The sequence below is a fragment of the Neopsephotus bourkii genome, unplaced genomic scaffold (genome assembly GCF_033783945.1).
Source record: "Neopsephotus bourkii isolate Nb327-2 ecotype Australia unplaced genomic scaffold, CSIRO-AGI_Nbou_v1 NB_54, whole genome shotgun sequence".
Classification (NCBI taxonomy): Eukaryota; Metazoa; Chordata; class Aves; order Psittaciformes; family Psittacidae; genus Neopsephotus; species Neopsephotus bourkii.
The window spans coordinates 954353-971441 of record NW_026900571.1 but is presented as its reverse complement, the minus strand read 5'-3'; the positions used below and the strand labels follow the sequence as shown (position 1 = coordinate 971441).

The 17089-nt window shown below is 35.8% G+C and overlaps 1 protein-coding gene across 6 annotated transcripts in view; it reads right to left on the bottom strand.

The window, feature by feature from the left end:
* FRYL (FRY like transcription coactivator) overlaps window positions 1–17089 on the bottom strand; it is a 164032-nt gene that overhangs the window by 53928 nt on the left and 93015 nt on the right. For 3 of the 6 annotated variants that reach the window (XM_061352826.1, XM_061352801.1, XM_061352836.1), the window contains 15 exons: window positions 16979–17023; window positions 13689–13792; window positions 12954–13062; window positions 11891–11977; window positions 11087–11258; window positions 10264–10396; window positions 9934–10041; window positions 8402–8639; window positions 7608–7793; window positions 7428–7514; window positions 6312–6580; window positions 5685–5880; window positions 4560–4684; window positions 1763–1820; window positions 67–158 (listed from right to left, as the gene is read on the bottom strand). In XM_061352826.1, the coding sequence (XP_061208810.1) occupies window positions 67–158; window positions 1763–1820; window positions 4560–4684; window positions 5685–5880; window positions 6312–6580; window positions 7428–7514; window positions 7608–7793; window positions 8402–8639; window positions 9934–10041; window positions 10264–10396; window positions 11087–11258; window positions 11891–11977; window positions 12954–13062; window positions 13689–13792; window positions 16979–17023 (2009 nt within the window). The remainder of the gene's footprint in view (window positions 1–66; window positions 159–1762; window positions 1821–4559; window positions 4685–5684; window positions 5881–6311; window positions 6581–7427; window positions 7515–7607; window positions 7794–8401; window positions 8640–9933; window positions 10042–10263; window positions 10397–11086; window positions 11259–11890; window positions 11978–12953; window positions 13063–13688; window positions 13793–16978; window positions 17024–17089) is intronic. The other 3 variants (XM_061352811.1, XM_061352822.1, XM_061352844.1) reach the window with 1 other exon arrangement.

Below are 17089 nucleotides of genomic sequence, written 5' to 3'. Positions count from 1 at the left end.
GTCATAAGAATACTAGTGACTTAATTCAGAAGCATAAACACCACATCTCATGAGTGCCGCCCCTACCTGTGACTAATGACACCAGCATCTGCCAACAGTTCAAATATTCGTACTAGTTGTACTCGTAAAATATCTCGACGCCTGCGCCGTTTCATGTTCTAGTCAACAGAGGAAACACAAAATTAAATGAAGCAGAGGAAAAACTAAGGATAAAACCAGAGTGGCATATAAAAGCATTACTGTATCTGTACTACAGCTAGCATTAACTATCAGGGGTGCCAACCTTTCGAGATGAGCTACCCAACTTGCTGATAATTTTAACAGAACAATGAACAAAATCTTTCCCGGTTGCCACTCCAAATTAGAACAGCTTTTCTATTACACATATTATCAAAATAAAGTTTTTTATCAGTCTCTTGTAGCAAAGTGCAACATGTAAACCTGTGAAGTACAAATGCCATTCTACATATTTTGAGGGAGGTGATTCTTCCCCTCACATCACCCAGGTGAGACCACACCTGGAGTAATGTGCTAGCTCTGGAGCTCCCAGCATAGGAAAGACATGGACCTATTGAAGCAGGTCCAAAGGAGGGCCACAAAAAATTATCAGAGGCTGAAGCACATCTCCTGTGAAGACAGGCTTGAGAAAGTTGAGGTTGCTCATCCTAGAGAAGAAAAGGCTCCAGGGAGACCTTATCTCCCCAGTCTTTCAGTACTTAAACAGGGCTTATAACAGAGATTGGGAAAAATATTTTAGCAGAGCTCACTGCAATAGGACAAGGGATAATGTTTTTAACATAAAAGAGGGGAGATTCAGGCTAGATACAAGGATGAATTTTTTTATAATGAGGGTGGTGAAACACTGGCACAGTTTGTCCCAAGAGGTGGTAGGTGCCCCGTATGTGGAAACATTCAAGGCCAGACTGGCTGGGGCTCTGAGAAACATAACCTAGCTGGAGGTGTTCCTGTCCACTGCAAGGGGGATTGGACTACACGGCCTTCCAACCCAAACTATTCTATGATTTGCATATAAGACTGCCAAAACACATTATAGACCAGTAACATTTTGAAAGAAAAGTATGTTCCTTCCCATCATCTGTATTTAATTACAAATTTGTTACTAATAAGAATATTGCAGTTACTACAAAAAAATACTGAGCAGTCACCTCTGAATTTGTGTTTGTGGAGATTATTATTATTTCTATGAATACCTACTAAGGGTTCTAAACCTCGCTGTAAAACATGCCCTGCATCAGAAAATTTTTACTCAGAGCAGTCCATCAGATGAGTTTACAGCCTTTTTCATTACAAAAAAGTCCGACAAACCCAACCAAAACCAAACCAAACCAAAAAACCAAACACCCTCTCCACCCACAAAACCACAAAAGACAACCCAAAATTTGGCAGACAACAGAATTCAATTTCATGTCTTAGCTGCTACTAATTGTGGGCATGTTACTGATGATATAATGAAGTTAACAACTGTGTAAAGCTGCTCTGAGGTAAAAAGAAAAGGTTACACTAATTTTTATTATTTTGTTTTTAAACAAAATTTCTGATACAGGAATAATACAGAGCTCAAAACAAACACAAAGCTCTGTAAACACCTCACAATCATTTGAAGATGTAACAGCTCACCTTTTTATCTGGTGTAGTGACAGATTTTAGGTGCAGGAATTAAAGAATACAACATTCCTCTACTACCATTAGTGAGAAGATATTTAAAACTGTGTACTGAATATAGTGGAAAATATCTAATTACCTCTGGCCTTCTTTCAAGTGCTTCCTTAATTATAGGATGTAATTCTTCTATTAGTTCCCTGAATTGAAAGAATAAAAAGAATAAAAACAACTGTTAAATTCATATCTCAACAAAAGATGTTTCACAGCAAATAGTATTACAACATAAGTTAAAAAACCCTCAGGTTTTCTTTCTTTACCTATAACTTTCTGAAATAAATCCGCATTTAAAGAGGTATTTCCTAGAAAGCTATTTTCCCAATTTAAAGACAGATGACTAAACAGATGTTTCTAATTACCACCAAATTTGCATTCACCAAGCATATTTCTATCACAAATGATTTCATTTTCATAGGCAGGGTTTAACAAAGCCTTATGGTGCAGATACCCTTAGGAAAAAAATTGTTGGCAGCTTATCATACAATGCTCTGAGTTGTCATGATGCATTTAGTTGTTGATAAAGACTGTTTTTTTTAAGGCAAATAATGCTATGTTGACAGAAATCAGACTAGTCTCTATGAAAACTGAAAAGCAACATGCATTCATGTGGTGGTTACATTCCCTATTTGTTCTGAAGCTCCACCTGCTTTCTTAGTATTCAGTTCCCTCTGCCAAACTAAGACTGCCTTACAACTCCAAAAGTATGAATCTATGCAGACAAAATACTGAGGTAAAAACATACTATTTTTACTTAAATATTTGTTAACAAAGTACCACCTCCACTTTAGATTGGGAAGGTGATACATTTGTCTACTTCTGTGCTACTGTAATTCAGGCATATCATAAGCATACACCACTCAAGTTTTCATGGTAAGTGGCTGACTCCTCTACTACATCATTCAAAGGTTCACCTTCAGAGAATGGGTCCAAGTGACTAGAAAGCTGCACAAACTTTTGTGCTGCGCTCAATTACCAGAGACTTACGCATAGTTAGGGATTGTTTTATGCTTCCGTCCAAACACAGAAAAGAATATGAAGGAAGCTTTTTTTGTGCTAAAACACAGTACAGGGTTAGCTTCCAATGGAGAGCAAGAGACGCCTAGAGAAGTTCATGGAAGTGTAATGATCAGAAACAGAAAACAAAGGATTTTTCTGGCAAGTTTAAGAGACCTGCATATACATATCACCTATACAGAAAAAAGTTCCCAAGATAAAAATAACAGGGTGAGAAGAACAGTGCTTAATAAACAAAACTAAACCAATGAATCGGCACAGAGCTGCAATGGTGAATACAATTAGCATCTGGTGTGAGTACGCACACTAGACAGAGCGAAAAAGCTGGCCATCATAAACATAAAATTCACAACAAAGAAATCAGAGGACCGATAAGAATAAGATGTTGTTGTTGTTGTTTGCTGAATGAATTGTTTCTAATCTAGAAAACAAAGATTTCTGGTGAAATCCTTCTGAAAAGCATTTTATAGACTTGTATAGCACAGTTATGATTTAAACTGTTCAGTAGATCTTCAGGGTCATGGGACAAAGTTTATTTACTTCTGGTAGGAGAGTAAAGTCAGATATACTATAAAATTATTAGAAGATTATCAAAAGATTAAACCAGAATACTATAACTGAGGACTTGGCATTACGGTTTCAAATCCATCTTCAGCTCCTCATCTGCCATAATGCGGCACAGAAGTGATTGGAGAGAAGCATCCAATTCAAAACCAAAAATGTTAGTGATCCCTGGTTCCTTCTGCAGAAGCAAAGTTGGTTGCTGTAGCACGGTACAACTCTATAACTCTCCACTGTAAGAGGCTGGCTGCTGTCAGAGAACATCTGATGCTGAGGACCGGCCTTCCCAGGAAATCTTCCCCTCAGATGTTCTCCCTCTTCATCTGTCCTCCTTAGAGAGTTGTCAGTTGAGGAAAGCAACATAGAGATGCATTTTAAAACTCAAGGCTTCCTGGCATAGAGCTGTCTTTTCACCTCAGTGGATTTGTAATAGACATTGACAGTACAGTACATTAGGATCTAAAGAAAAGTAAATCTCAGTTGAGGTAGGAATGCCACGATAGCTAGATAGCCCATTTTGACTCCAAAAATTATATAAAGACTTGTCACACTAGAGTAACCAAAAGTTTTGGATTATGAGCTGAATCCAAATATCCTGAACAAGATGTATGAAATTAAACTGATAGAACAAGTGACTTGGCACAGATTTAATTCTGCTACAGGAGAATATAGTTACCAGCACTCAAAGTAATCCACTAATCCACATGGACTTGTCATTGGTACAATGCATGAGAAAGGTGTATGAGTTATGAAGTTACAGGAATTTTATGCAGGAAAAAAAAAAAGAAAGAAAATGTGGAAAGGGGTGCACCATGGGTTTCAGAAGCTCCAGCACTCATCAGAACACAGTTGTAACGGGGTTTTTTCAGCTTGATCCAAATACCTATTTTTAGAATACAGTTACCATGAAACTCCTATACAGAGCTCAAAACTGTACGTTTGTTGCCAATACCAATACAGAGGGGTCAGTAACTCTTACCAACATGATTATAATTAACATTTCAAATGTTTAATAGTCCATACAGACTGTTCTTTCATATAAGGCCAGCCTTTAATATCAATAAAAGGCAGCTGTTTATTTTATTTCACCTACCTTCTTTTTCTTTATGCAGACATAAGCTCTACATAAAATTATTTCAACCTCTAACAATCTTTACCACACCATGAAATGGTAGAAAAGACAATAGTAATCACTTTTCATAACTTTTTTTCTTAACAGAAAAACACCCAAACCTTTTTATCTTAGCTCTGACCTCCCAGTTTGTAATCAATTAGCACAAAAACAGATGAAACGCAACAGTTACCTAAAAGCTCCTGGGTTGGTCCTGCCAAGTCCCAGCACAAGGGATTCTGTAATTTCCATGCTCTCAGAGCGCATCATTGGAACTATGTGCTTAAACAGGGAGGAAGGGGATGGAATGCCAATGATCTAAGAAGAAAAACAGAATAAAGCATAATGAAGCAGTTACCAAACAATCAGGTGGTGCGACATTAAAACATGCTGTAAATTTACAGCCTTCTCACGCTGATCAGTGAATTAAAGAATTTCATTTTTATAATTTTATTTTTGACATGGAGAAAGACTTTCTGAAACAGTAAAGCAGTATTAACTATTCCTCCATTCCTTGTATAATTGAATTTTCATTGTCAGATGACAGTGAATGGATAAACAGATAGTTTGCATGTTAAGTGTATCTGCCCTCATTAGGGAGGGGGAGCAGACTTCTGCTGTTCAACTCCTTAGACTCCACTGTGGCTCTGAAAAAGAACAAAGCTGCATTTCAGGCTACACTTCCTCAGATTTAGGGAAAGGATCTCAGTAACAAACAAGTTGAGCAGGCTGCTTCTGCAAAAACCTCCCACATAGTTCATGAGTTATCTTCATCTCCACTGTACCTTCTACAGGAAGCCAAAACGGAGAAAAGAAGCATAGAAGCAGGGAGGGGAAAAGAGAAAAATAAAAAATCTGCAGGTGATATGAAGCAAGGCAGACAGAAGACTGTCTGTGGTTGGGAAAATGTAACAATATACACCAATCCTGAGTAGGTAGCTGTTTCAGTATCTCAAATGAAAGGCTATTAGCTCAGAATTGCAGAAGTCTACTGATAGAAAAAAAAAAACCCAGCTCTTAATAGTAAATGAAACTTTTCCTCATTACCACTAGATAAGACTTTGAGACTGGGTGAAGATTTTCATTACATGACTAGATTTTGCCTTAGAAATACATAAACAGAAACGCTTCTACAGTACAGATAAAGGGAAGTGAACTAAAACACTACCCTAAACAAATGAAAGACAAATGTATTCTAAAACATGCTTGCAGATAATTTACACCAGTTTCTAAGAATCATGATAGCTATTATAATCCTCAGTATTTCTACTCCTAATAACATGTAGACTTATTTACGATAAGCATTAGAAGAACCTACCCTTGAATCAATGCTATAACCACTGTCAGGAGTAGACGCCAGCGTCTCAGGAGGGGAACATCTCACAGAGCCTGTGGAGGTGGAGGAGTTTGAAGATGACGCTGCACTGCAGCAAAGAATCAGGTAGTTTCTCCAGAGCCCAATGTAGGAGTCACTGCTTGTAGTAGTATTCACTTTCTTTGCATTGATAGGGCTGCTGTTAAAAAAAAAAAACAAACAACACCATAAATAAAAAGCTCAGTATAGTAAATAAAGCTTACCAGTTTCACTTTGGTTTTCTACTGAACTTACTTTTCAATATATACATATGCCACTGCTTCCAAAACTGTAAACGTGGTAAACTCTGAACAGTTCAGAATAGACCTGTACCTCAATAACATATGTTTTTATAGTAAAAAGTTGAACTACAGTACGGTTGAAGTAATGAAATAATCTTTAAAGCAGGGAAGTTTTCTTTCCCATGATAGAACTATTTTAATTTTTTGCTATATAAAGTTCAATTAAACTCACAGAACATATAAGCAGTCCATACATCACCTCACTGAAACATAATGACATTACAATAGCGATAAATCTTGAAAGAATATTCAATACAATATATTGTATTTACTTTAGAAATTAACTTACTTTATATCCACTTGTGGAGACAGCAGTTGGAGTCTGGTATACGCAAATGTCCAAGCATAGCTTACAGCTGTTGGGCAGTGTTTTGGAAGATTTTCCTGTTTCATAAAACTTGAGAGGCTTATAATCCATGGATCTTGGCCTTGAGTCACATGTGCAAATATCCATATATGTGATGGACTGATCACATCAAACTGGTGGCTGATGGGGGAGGAATTCCAGTCAGCCAGAGTTTGTAAATCTATTGAACTGGGACAGTACAGTAAAGTTGTCTGTGTGCATAAAAGAAGATAACATAGCAATATTTAGTATCTATGTATATTAAGTAACTATCTTTTCATTGTTAAATATCTAATAAAGTCTCAACATCAAAATCACATTTGGAATAAATGAAACACATTACTTAATTTATGTGCTGGGGTTTTTTTAAGTTCCTAATGTGGATATGGTGTCCACAAAAAAATATGGTGTTTGGGAAGGAACTGGGTATTAGGAAATAGTAAATTCCAAAGAGAGGCTCTTTCACTCCTGATGACTTAATTCTCTTCCAGAAGATTCTGGACTCTAAAAGCCTTGTTACTGACCTCCACTTTGTTTCCTAAACCTAAAAGAGCTTTACCTTGATACTTAAGAGATAGCAATAAATATACAAGAACGAAATTCAGTTGTTATTCATTGAAAGTTACAGCTTTCATCACAGGTAAAAGACACGCTTCCCGTCAAGACACTGTATTGCTGCAGGAAAAGGCAGTAGTCTTTCCTTTAAAGAATTTATAATCTACAAGCAAGATGAGAAAAAACAGCTAGGGATATAGCTGTCTGTGTGTATATGGTGGTCATAATGACACTATTGATCAGAAAGCATATAATGGTGGGGTCACCTTCACAACATTCCTTAAGTTTTTTATTCTATTGTTTGTGTGGAGTTTTTCATTTTGTTTTGGTTTGTTTGTTTGCTTTTTCCTTTGGTTGGGTTGGTTTGTTTATGTGGTTTTTTAAGGTGATAAATTGCCAATGAAGTTAGCGTGAACATAGTGATGCTGCCATTTAAAATACATACAATTTTTCTTTGCAGACTTACTTCATCTTACAACTAACTTTACATCAAACCTCTCCTACCTGGTCAGCCCCAGTGAGATGTATGAAACTCTCCAGGATAGTAGCACTCAGTTTGTCCATTACATCTATAGCCAACTCATCATCAGTCTACAAAAGAAAATACGCAAAGCACAAAAAGCTCAAAGTCAAGATAAAAGCAGTTTCCTTAAGCAGTCACAAAAATGAATCATCAGTTCTTACCTTAGAAATCTCTAAAACTGTGAACAAGGCCCTTATTTCTCTGAGAACACTGACAGCCAATCTCCTGGTGGCAGGCCTTGTGCTGCAAAGGATGACTAAAGCAAACCCTTCCACCACGTGGAATACACTGGAATAAAGGGTCCTCTCCAGAGGAAGGGTATGGGCAGCCCCATTGGATACACCACGCTAAGAAAAAGACACAGAAGTTAAACAAATGAACAAAAAAGTAAATACAATCAAGCTATCGTCCTTTTACTGGAGATGGCAGAATTCATCAAAAGGTATTGAGATCTATCTTGTTTGGCTACTAGTCAAATTTTGCATTGTGAGAGTGGCATAATATGAGCTACTTTGTTTTTTAAGTATCAATTTGAATTCAGTCGAAAAAAATACCACAAGAATGTATGTCTTATTTCACTTTCTCATGAGACTGACATAGCGAGGGCAAAATTAAAAACAAGTAAATAATACTCTTACAAATAGGACTGTATAAAGTTAAATTATCTGAACCCTTTCTATTTGCTAGTACAAAATCATGCTTTTTTCTAGTTTTATTAACTACTTCCAGTTACACATTATGAGTTCTGATGTAAGCAAAAATGTGGACAAGAATTAGTACTTAGGTAATACTTATTTTTTTCTTTTTTTTTTTCAAAAATGCTAATTTAAAATATGTTTACAAAATCTCAAGCACTGTAATTTTTATTACTTAATAAAACCAATAAAGCCTACTAATAAAATTGTACGTAGATTCAACCCACGTTTTAACATCAAAGGACCTTATTTAGAAATACCTGAGAATCTTGGGTTTTATTGTGCATTTGGGCAGCTTGTTTCCACTGATTTATGAGCTGCACTAACATTTTTACTGCATTGTCAAGAAGCGTTGGGTGGATGTCAGTCACTTCACGCACAATAAAATATACAAATCCTGAAAGAACATCTTCCCGCCAATCTGGAAAATCAAGCATTAACGCTTGGAGAGTATTGAAAGCCAAGGCACGAAGTTCTTCATCCATATGAATTGTCAGCCTGTTTAGAAAAAATACCAGTATCATCACCCTCAATTGGCATACTCTTAATCAGCCTTTATAAATGACAGTGTTAATTCTTCCTTCTTTACTGTACAACATAGAATAATTCCACACAGATTCATTTTCTCCACTGAATACATCTGAAACTGGCTACTAACAGAAGGTGATACTAATAATGCAATACTTCATAAAAGTTAATATAAAAAAATAAATTAAGATATTTGGTCAAGTCTTTTATATAGGTACATCATTGCATGAAGCTGAGCAACCACCTCAGAGCTCAGTATTCATGCATGCTGTGATGTAGAGGCTATTTTTGTCAAATTAAAATTGAGAAGAACAGATTAATTTTTAAGATAAAGCAGCTTTACTTTGGGTATGAGAAAAAATTTGCTTAAAAAACCTCCACATATATACTTAAAAATATGTCTCAACCCACTACAGTAGATGAAACTTATTCAGTACTGTATTATTAGTTAGTACTTTACGTCTTTTATGTGATTTTTGATGATGAAGATAAAGCTTTAGAAAAATCTTATTCTCTCAAATTATTATTAACTTTCTAGTAGATGCAACTTAATACATTATATGCCAATGAATTTATAATTTCAAATCTAAAAGCTATCCTTTATTTCGTCACCAAGGCCATTTCTGTACTAAATAATTAAAGTTTTAAAGAGGAAGGTTTATCACTCTAGTAATATGGAAAGACTGTGCATATCCCACAACTACATATTCTCACTGAATGCAAATTTACTCACCCCAAAAACACCTGCCTGCCAAGGTGTCTCAACTACTTATCAGTACTGATAAGGCACATTCAATTTAAACTGAGATAAGAGATGGAAGAATATGGGTAATGTTGGATTAAAAAAAAAAGAATTAAAAAAGGAAGCAGGATTAGTAGAGAACAATAAAAAATGTTTCCCCCAAGTGCCCTGCCTTACATTTTGGTAATGTCAAACAAGAATATCTTTATGATAGTTTACAGTACTAGCAATTGGAACAAAAAGGGAAAAAAGTGTGACTGTAGTAACAAAAGGTAAGGCAAGTGCAAAAAAACCCAACAGAAATAAACTCCTACTTTTCAAAAAATTATCTCTAAAAAAGTACAAGATCTTCAGGATAAATTTACCTCCTACTACTGGTCAGTAACGCTTAACCGACTGCTAAAGGTAGGCAGAAATAAGAATGGATTTTATATGTATTGGACTCACACTACCTGACAAACTCTTATACACATGGCATTTAAAAAGGAACACCCACTAGGAGCAGAATTTTATTTCTCTTACCTTGCAAGCAATTCAATGAGGTCAGTCCTGCTCATGCCATCTGGAATCAGTCTTGGGATAGCAGCAATGCAAGTTCTGAATAAATCTATCTTAGGTTTTCTCTCACCCCTATAAAAACAACAGGAGAGTTCTACTTCAGTACACCACAAACATTTTCAATTTCATGTCAAAACTAAGGAGCTAGCAAAAATTTTTATCACTAATTAATGAAATTAACATTCATTTACTAGTCAAGTAGAAAGCCAACAATTGTAATGCATTAGTGATGGCATTGCAACATTACAGCACAAAACCAGCATAACTTAACTGTGACAGTAATTCAATACATACGTAATCATGTCTTCAGGTTCTTTATTGGACATCTGCACACTAGTCATGCACATGGGCCTTCCAACTTCTTTGTCCAAATGCCTAAGAATGCTGTCTAGTGCTTTTCTGACTTGAGGGTAGTATATGGACATTCCTGAAAAGCCAAAGAGAACTGATCACCAATTTCATTTGTTTTCATTTAATTTTCATATTTTTTATTAAAATATTTGCCACTTACTCAGTTTAGAACACTTTTTTCTTGCACAAAACATGACACGAAACACACACTTTAAGTGCCAAAAGAAATGCATATTACTTAGTACCAGGTATTGTATGAAACTAGAAGTTTCAGAACATTAACAAAGAAGCAATTGTTAGTTGCTTTTCCATTTTCTCAATTCCAAGCAATTTAGTTCTAATTTAAAAATTTACATATTGAAACAGTCCTTGAGAGACAACTACCTCAGCCGCTGAAGATCAATAGAATGTAGGTATCAAAACTGTCTTACTCCACTTCAGCTGTGGGACATAGGGGATGTTCTAGAGTGACATCAAGGCAACAAATATGGCCATGCTATTTACCACACTAACTGCACTCTGGCTTCTTTGTGCAGTGCAAAACACTTCAAAAAAAGCCATGGATTTTGTCTTGGGCACCAAAAGGTCAATACTGTCTAGCAGCCCTCTTTAAAGAATCAAAGCAATTCTGTTACAACAGACTATCACTGGATTCTAACAACTAAAATGAATACAGAAATAAAGTTACACAAATGTACTGGTTAAGAATTTTTGAAAACACATACACACATACTGGAATGAGAACTTACAGAAGAATACAACATACCTATAACTTTTGCTTCCTCATCTGTCAGTGTTTTATTAAGAAAAATTTTCTTCACACGCAGAGTATTTCCTGAGGGAAGAACAACTCCTGTTGTTGGCATTGGCGGTTCACCATCTTTCTGCTGCAAGCTGTCTGCTATGACAAGGAAGACTCTGAGGCCAATATTCATCCTCTTCAATAGCAAAAAAGGGAAGAAATTATAACATTAAAGTAACACAGGCAAGGCAAAACACAAATTGCATTTTTCCTCTCTTTTAAACAGAGAAGTACAGTTCCAGTAGGAAAGGCATTAATTAAAATGCTACATGTTAGAGTAAGGAAATAACAAGAATAAAGTTTAAGCATTGAGTGCCTCCCCACAACTGTGATTCCACTTAACTGACTTGGCACAGGCTAATATACTGAAAATTTTGAAGTGCAAAGCACTAAATGACTTGATATGAATCTTGAGAATGACATACTGAAGACAGACATTGCATAAAGGTCTTATCTGTTAGACTGGGTCTTGAACCATAGGAGCTAGGTACGACTTCCGTGAAAAAAGGCTTTACAGTTATACTGTAACAAAAATTCACACATACTTTCTGAAACTATTGTTGAAATGAGTCTGAACTCAGTATACTGCTGATAGCTTAAACACTGGAAATGAAACAGCGAGTGAGCACGACTTTAGTTTTAGTAGAACACCCTTTCAGATACCCATTAATCTGCTTTCATCCTGTCTCAAAAGTAGTTAACCACTTTCCCCCAAAAGTACCCCAATGTCCTGTTCTCACTGTATGCAAGTAATGGAGCTTTTGTTACCTCTGGATTAATTGTGAAGGTTTTAGGAGATTTTCCAACACTGAGAAGATCAAATATTATTTCTTTCATTGCAAAATCCAAACGTTCCTAGAAAGGGAAAAATGGATCGATATGATCATCTCTTTTCTGTTAATATGCATAGCTTAACTTCTTGGCTTTGCACAGGTGTTGGGTATCAACTTCTAAAAGTTTAAAAAAATAAAAATGTTTAAAAATATTCCTTATTTCCTATTTATTTTTACGACTTCATGTTGGTGTTCTGAAATCTAGTACAATTCAACACAGCTCATCCCCTGATATGGTTCAATTATTTCTCCTAAAAAAAAAAATCCTAGACAATTCTGCTCAGGTCAAACACATTTCTACAAATGACCTGAACGGTTTTAGGTAAGTAAAAATTAGTGACAGAAAGAGGAGCCCTAGGAAACCAGTATAAACAGTGCAACATGTCCTGCCTCAACCCTGTCTGATCAGAAGTGAAACGTTTCGGAAGCTGAAGCACAAATAAACTATCTGTAAGACAGGAAAACATGCTCTAATCTATAAGGTTATAGATGAATTAGAGTTTGCCTTGTGAGATCATATCCTGCATTTTGATACTAGGACAACAGAAGCTTCAAAACCAATATAAATCCTAATGCAACACTAACTACAAAGTACTGCACGTGTTGCATATTTTTTCTGTCTACAGAAGCTAGTCTCCAGGCTAAATATAAGTGGATATTGCTATTCAAATGCTTTGTTCCTTATAAAAATATTATTATAGAATATACTAACTATATTAATGTATCTATATACACACCCCCACACAACAGTGCAATACAAATGTAAATATTAATCATCATGATTTTCATACACAACCGTTATTGTAGTGTAAGTAAAATAATTTTGCCACAGATAGAAACAGAACAAGTAATTTCATTTGTTGTATGTATCTGCAGAAATCCTACTCAAGACAGAAGACCATTAATTCAATGCAAATATTTAAAAACTAACCTTAAATTTACATTTCTTCAAATACTATTTATCCTAGTCTTATACCTCTACCTTGATATATTCTTACCTGAGCAATGAACTGAATAATCTTCACAAATATATTCAGAGGTGTGTCTCGTGGGACCACACTACGTGATCCTTTTGGGAAAAGTGCTGATACAATGCTCATGAGACGGCTACAGGAATTCAGACAAAAAAAGAAAAAAAACTTTTTAAAATAACTTTTTAATAACAGCAGAGATGTTACAGTTCAAATCTGGAGGGGGGGTCTTATTATTAAATAATACAAAAGCATGTAACAGGTATGACCACCTCTAGAAAGTACAGCCCTCTACTGTCACAGGCAACAGCATCCTGGGTTCATATAAAGTGACCAAAATCCTGCTTTAAACTAGTTAATAATAGCTGGGGGAAGGGGAAAAATCTGAATGACTATTCCAAATTCTCACTAAGTCATAAAGAAAACCTTTTAATTTCCAGCCCATACTTAGTGATGGCCACTTCATACCCTCTTAGTGCTGCTACTATTAGTGCCTTTTTTCTTTAACAAATGCCCTGCTGCTTATCTCTCTGCCCTCTTCTATCCCTGCAAAGATCAATGGAGACTCAGTTCTTTCGCCTCATCAAAATAATCAAGCTCCTTTGGTTTTCTCTTTTGAGATGGAGACTTTGTTCGCCTGTTTACCTGACTAGACCACTAGACCACTAGCTGGCTTCAATATCTCTTCTGATATCACTAGGGGATGGGGAGAGAAACAACCCACCAATCAGTATTTTAAAACCCTTTGAATAATGAACTTACCTTTGAGTTACAGTGTTGCTTTCACATTTTATTCTAATAACATAAACCCACAATAACCTATACAAAGATTCCAGTGCAACTCGGGACATTTTGGGATCTTTATTCTGTGAAATAAATGAAAAAAATACAGTTACTGTTGCTTGTGAGACACTCAGGAAATTCAATTTTTATTCTTTTGACTTTTGAGAATAACAATGAAAACTGATATGTTTCATACTGACAAGTTTCATATGACTTCATAAAAAAACAACGCTGGACTGCTTATTTCCAATCCTACTTGAATATTTAACTAGTAGTTCCAGAGCATTTTACACGTCTTTCACTCTTGAGAGCAGAGAAGTAACTAAAAAGCAGATATTCCTCTTTAGAACACCAAGACTGTACTAATTCCAAGAACTTTTCTCAGAAAGCCAATTGTAACAAATACCTTTTTTATAGCAAACCAACTTAAGTTTGTCTAAAACATCAGAGTAGCTCCTTTGAATTAGACACAAAGTCTACATCCATCATTCAGTTTATGACAGCAGACAGTAGGAAGTGCAGAAGAACACAAAAGGAGGTGGCCACACACGGATGCTTCTCTGGGTGTGCCCTCCACGCTTCACCCAATTTGCCATTCATTTTGTATCAATGTTTACTCACTTCCAATTGATTTTTATTGTAACAATTAAGCTAGCTTTCTCTTGAACTACAATAAATTCTTGTGGCATAATTCAGTTTAAATTATGCACTGTATGAAAAAAAAAATGTCTTAAAGCTGCTACTAGGAGTTTAGTTTTGCTCCTCCTATCTCTTAAACTGTGTAAACCAATAAGTAACTAACATGTACATAAGTATATACCAACTGGTACATAAGTATGAGCTTATGAACAGAATAAATGATTCCCAGAGGTCATCTTTTTAGGCATTCTCTCAGGTAAAAAAAAAAATCCACAAAACCAAACCAAACACAGCACACACCACCCCATCTCACCACCCCCCAAAAAACAGAAGCCTAAAACTCCCCTCTCTTTGTTTCAAGACCTATATATATGATGGCTTTAACCTAACCAATTTCATATTTTCTGGCCTCTACCACAAGCCAGTGAGTCAGAATAGCAGACTACTTTGTCCTCAAGCGTCCTCCAAGTGGAGTGCAGTTTCACAAAGGTTGTGAACTTTGCACCTAAGACCATACTGTTTGAAAAGAGATGGTCTCATCTTTGGCTCCCTCCTCTGAAATCTCTCACTGCTCCCTTCCCTTTGCATGGATTCTAATAGTAAGAAAGTCCAACTCACACCATTAAGTTGATTCACATAATTTCATGGCCATGTCTCTGCAATAGACTATATGAAGGAGAGTAATTTGGATGGCTTTAAGATGGGTGGGTCAGGACTATTTGGTTTGGCAGCAGCTCACTTTAAGAAAGGCTAAAGCCTATCACAAAATCAGAGGCAAAAGTGGGATTTCACACAAAAATAGCATATATGACTTTGTAACCCAGTCTATGTCAGTGATAATGCTGTTCTACCCTCCCTTCACACTCACCTATGTCTTCCTGCCATTGCCTCTGATTTAGCATTCTGCAACTAGGCAGTGGGTAAATTGATGATGGTGATCTGGACAAAATCTAAACCAGTAAAGAGTTACCCTGTCCTTGGTTAGTATTAGAACAGAGATCTGCCTGCCCCACTGTCCAAGTTAATTTACCAGCAGTGCTACTGTGAGGAAGAAGCAAACACTCATAATTGTATAAGAGGGTGAGAAAGTGATAGCTTTGATTTTAATTAACTTAAACATCAAACAAACCCATGGTATTACTATTCGTCATATTTAATCTACAGGCTATTACTACACGGTATTACTATTCATCATATTTAATCTACAGGCTAACAGTTACTGATGTTCAAAATAGGCTGGTGAATTCATTGGTAGTACACACATTATCAAAGTCTATCTGAAATGCAGTGTCTAGAACCAAGTAATGCTTCAATCTTCTTCAAATATTCCAATGGGAGATTAATTTAGAGGTCCAGAAGAAAAACAAAATTTACTATTAGCTTTCAATCATCTAATAAAATGTATAGGAAGAAGGTATTTTACAATGTGTTCACAACATCCATCTGTTAGGAGATTTATCATCAGTACAGCTACTTCTGATTAGTTATGACAAAGTTTGCTTCTTTGTTGAGGCGAAGTGTGTAAGTTTTGTAACCATTTTAAAAATGGTTACAAAATAAATACAGCAGTGTTTCTAATTTCTTAAGCATTGAAAATTTTCATTACCTCTTCCTACATTTAGGAACTAAACAAATATACTAGGAGGAAATGGCTTTTTGGTCTAATTTATGGCATACTGCTTGTATACTTGGTGTTCATGTGTGCTTCCTTTTCCCTTTGATATTACTGCAACTAGAATACAGTCTATATGGCTATATAATTCACTGTCTGTCTGAATTTCAGCCTTTTTAGCTGATGCCTGTCAGATTTTAAAGCACTCTATCTGGGTTTTTTTCCAAACATAGTTTTGTCTAAAATCCTATATTTTTAATATAAATTATATCAGCAGACTATGGAACAAGCTGTGATGAACCGTATCTCTCTTACAAAGCCAAAAAAGCAAGAGCAAATCTACTGTGGTCTTACATGACAGATTAAGATGTCAGTGAAACATATCTCAACAAGGGCAAGAAACAAAACAGCATTTTTTCCATGTTAGTCAAATGTAGTCACTTACTGAAGAAAGTACTTTTTAATACTGATGTTAAACTTTTCTTCTGTTCTGAACTAAAACAATTTCTACTTTTTAAAACCTGCAAAACCAACAGCGCAAAAGTCTTTCAAGTTAGTGCAGTACAAGTTGTTAAGAGTAAATCAGTTTCACAGTTTTTAATTGTGAAAATGTTTTCAACTTTGCTTGCATGCAAGACACTTTTTGAAATGTATTACCAGGAAAACCCATACATCTGAATAGGCGGTGTACTTCCAGTGGAAACATGCACTGCTGTTTAGGGAAACCAGCTGTGATATTGATACTCAATCTCACAAAGCCACATTTTCACCCCAATTTAGAAAACTGACATTAGATAATTTTCTGATCTTTCTCCTTTAATCCCTGGCAAGAAGAAAAGATCTCTGAAACATTAGCTATTCTTAGACCTGTTGCTTATTAACAGTACCAACAGTGATTTTACAGAGAAAGGAAAGCACAGAATACGACAACTAACATTAAAAAAAAACCAAACGGAAACAAAGTATTCACATGAGACAAAGTATCATTTCACTGAGTTACAATAATGCATTAACTCACCTGCAGTGTTTCTATTTGTTTTCTGATACTGTTGTTAGATGGCATCTAAATAAAGCAATGTGAGACAGCAAAACATAACAAACATGAGAATGGAAGGCACATGCATGTTAG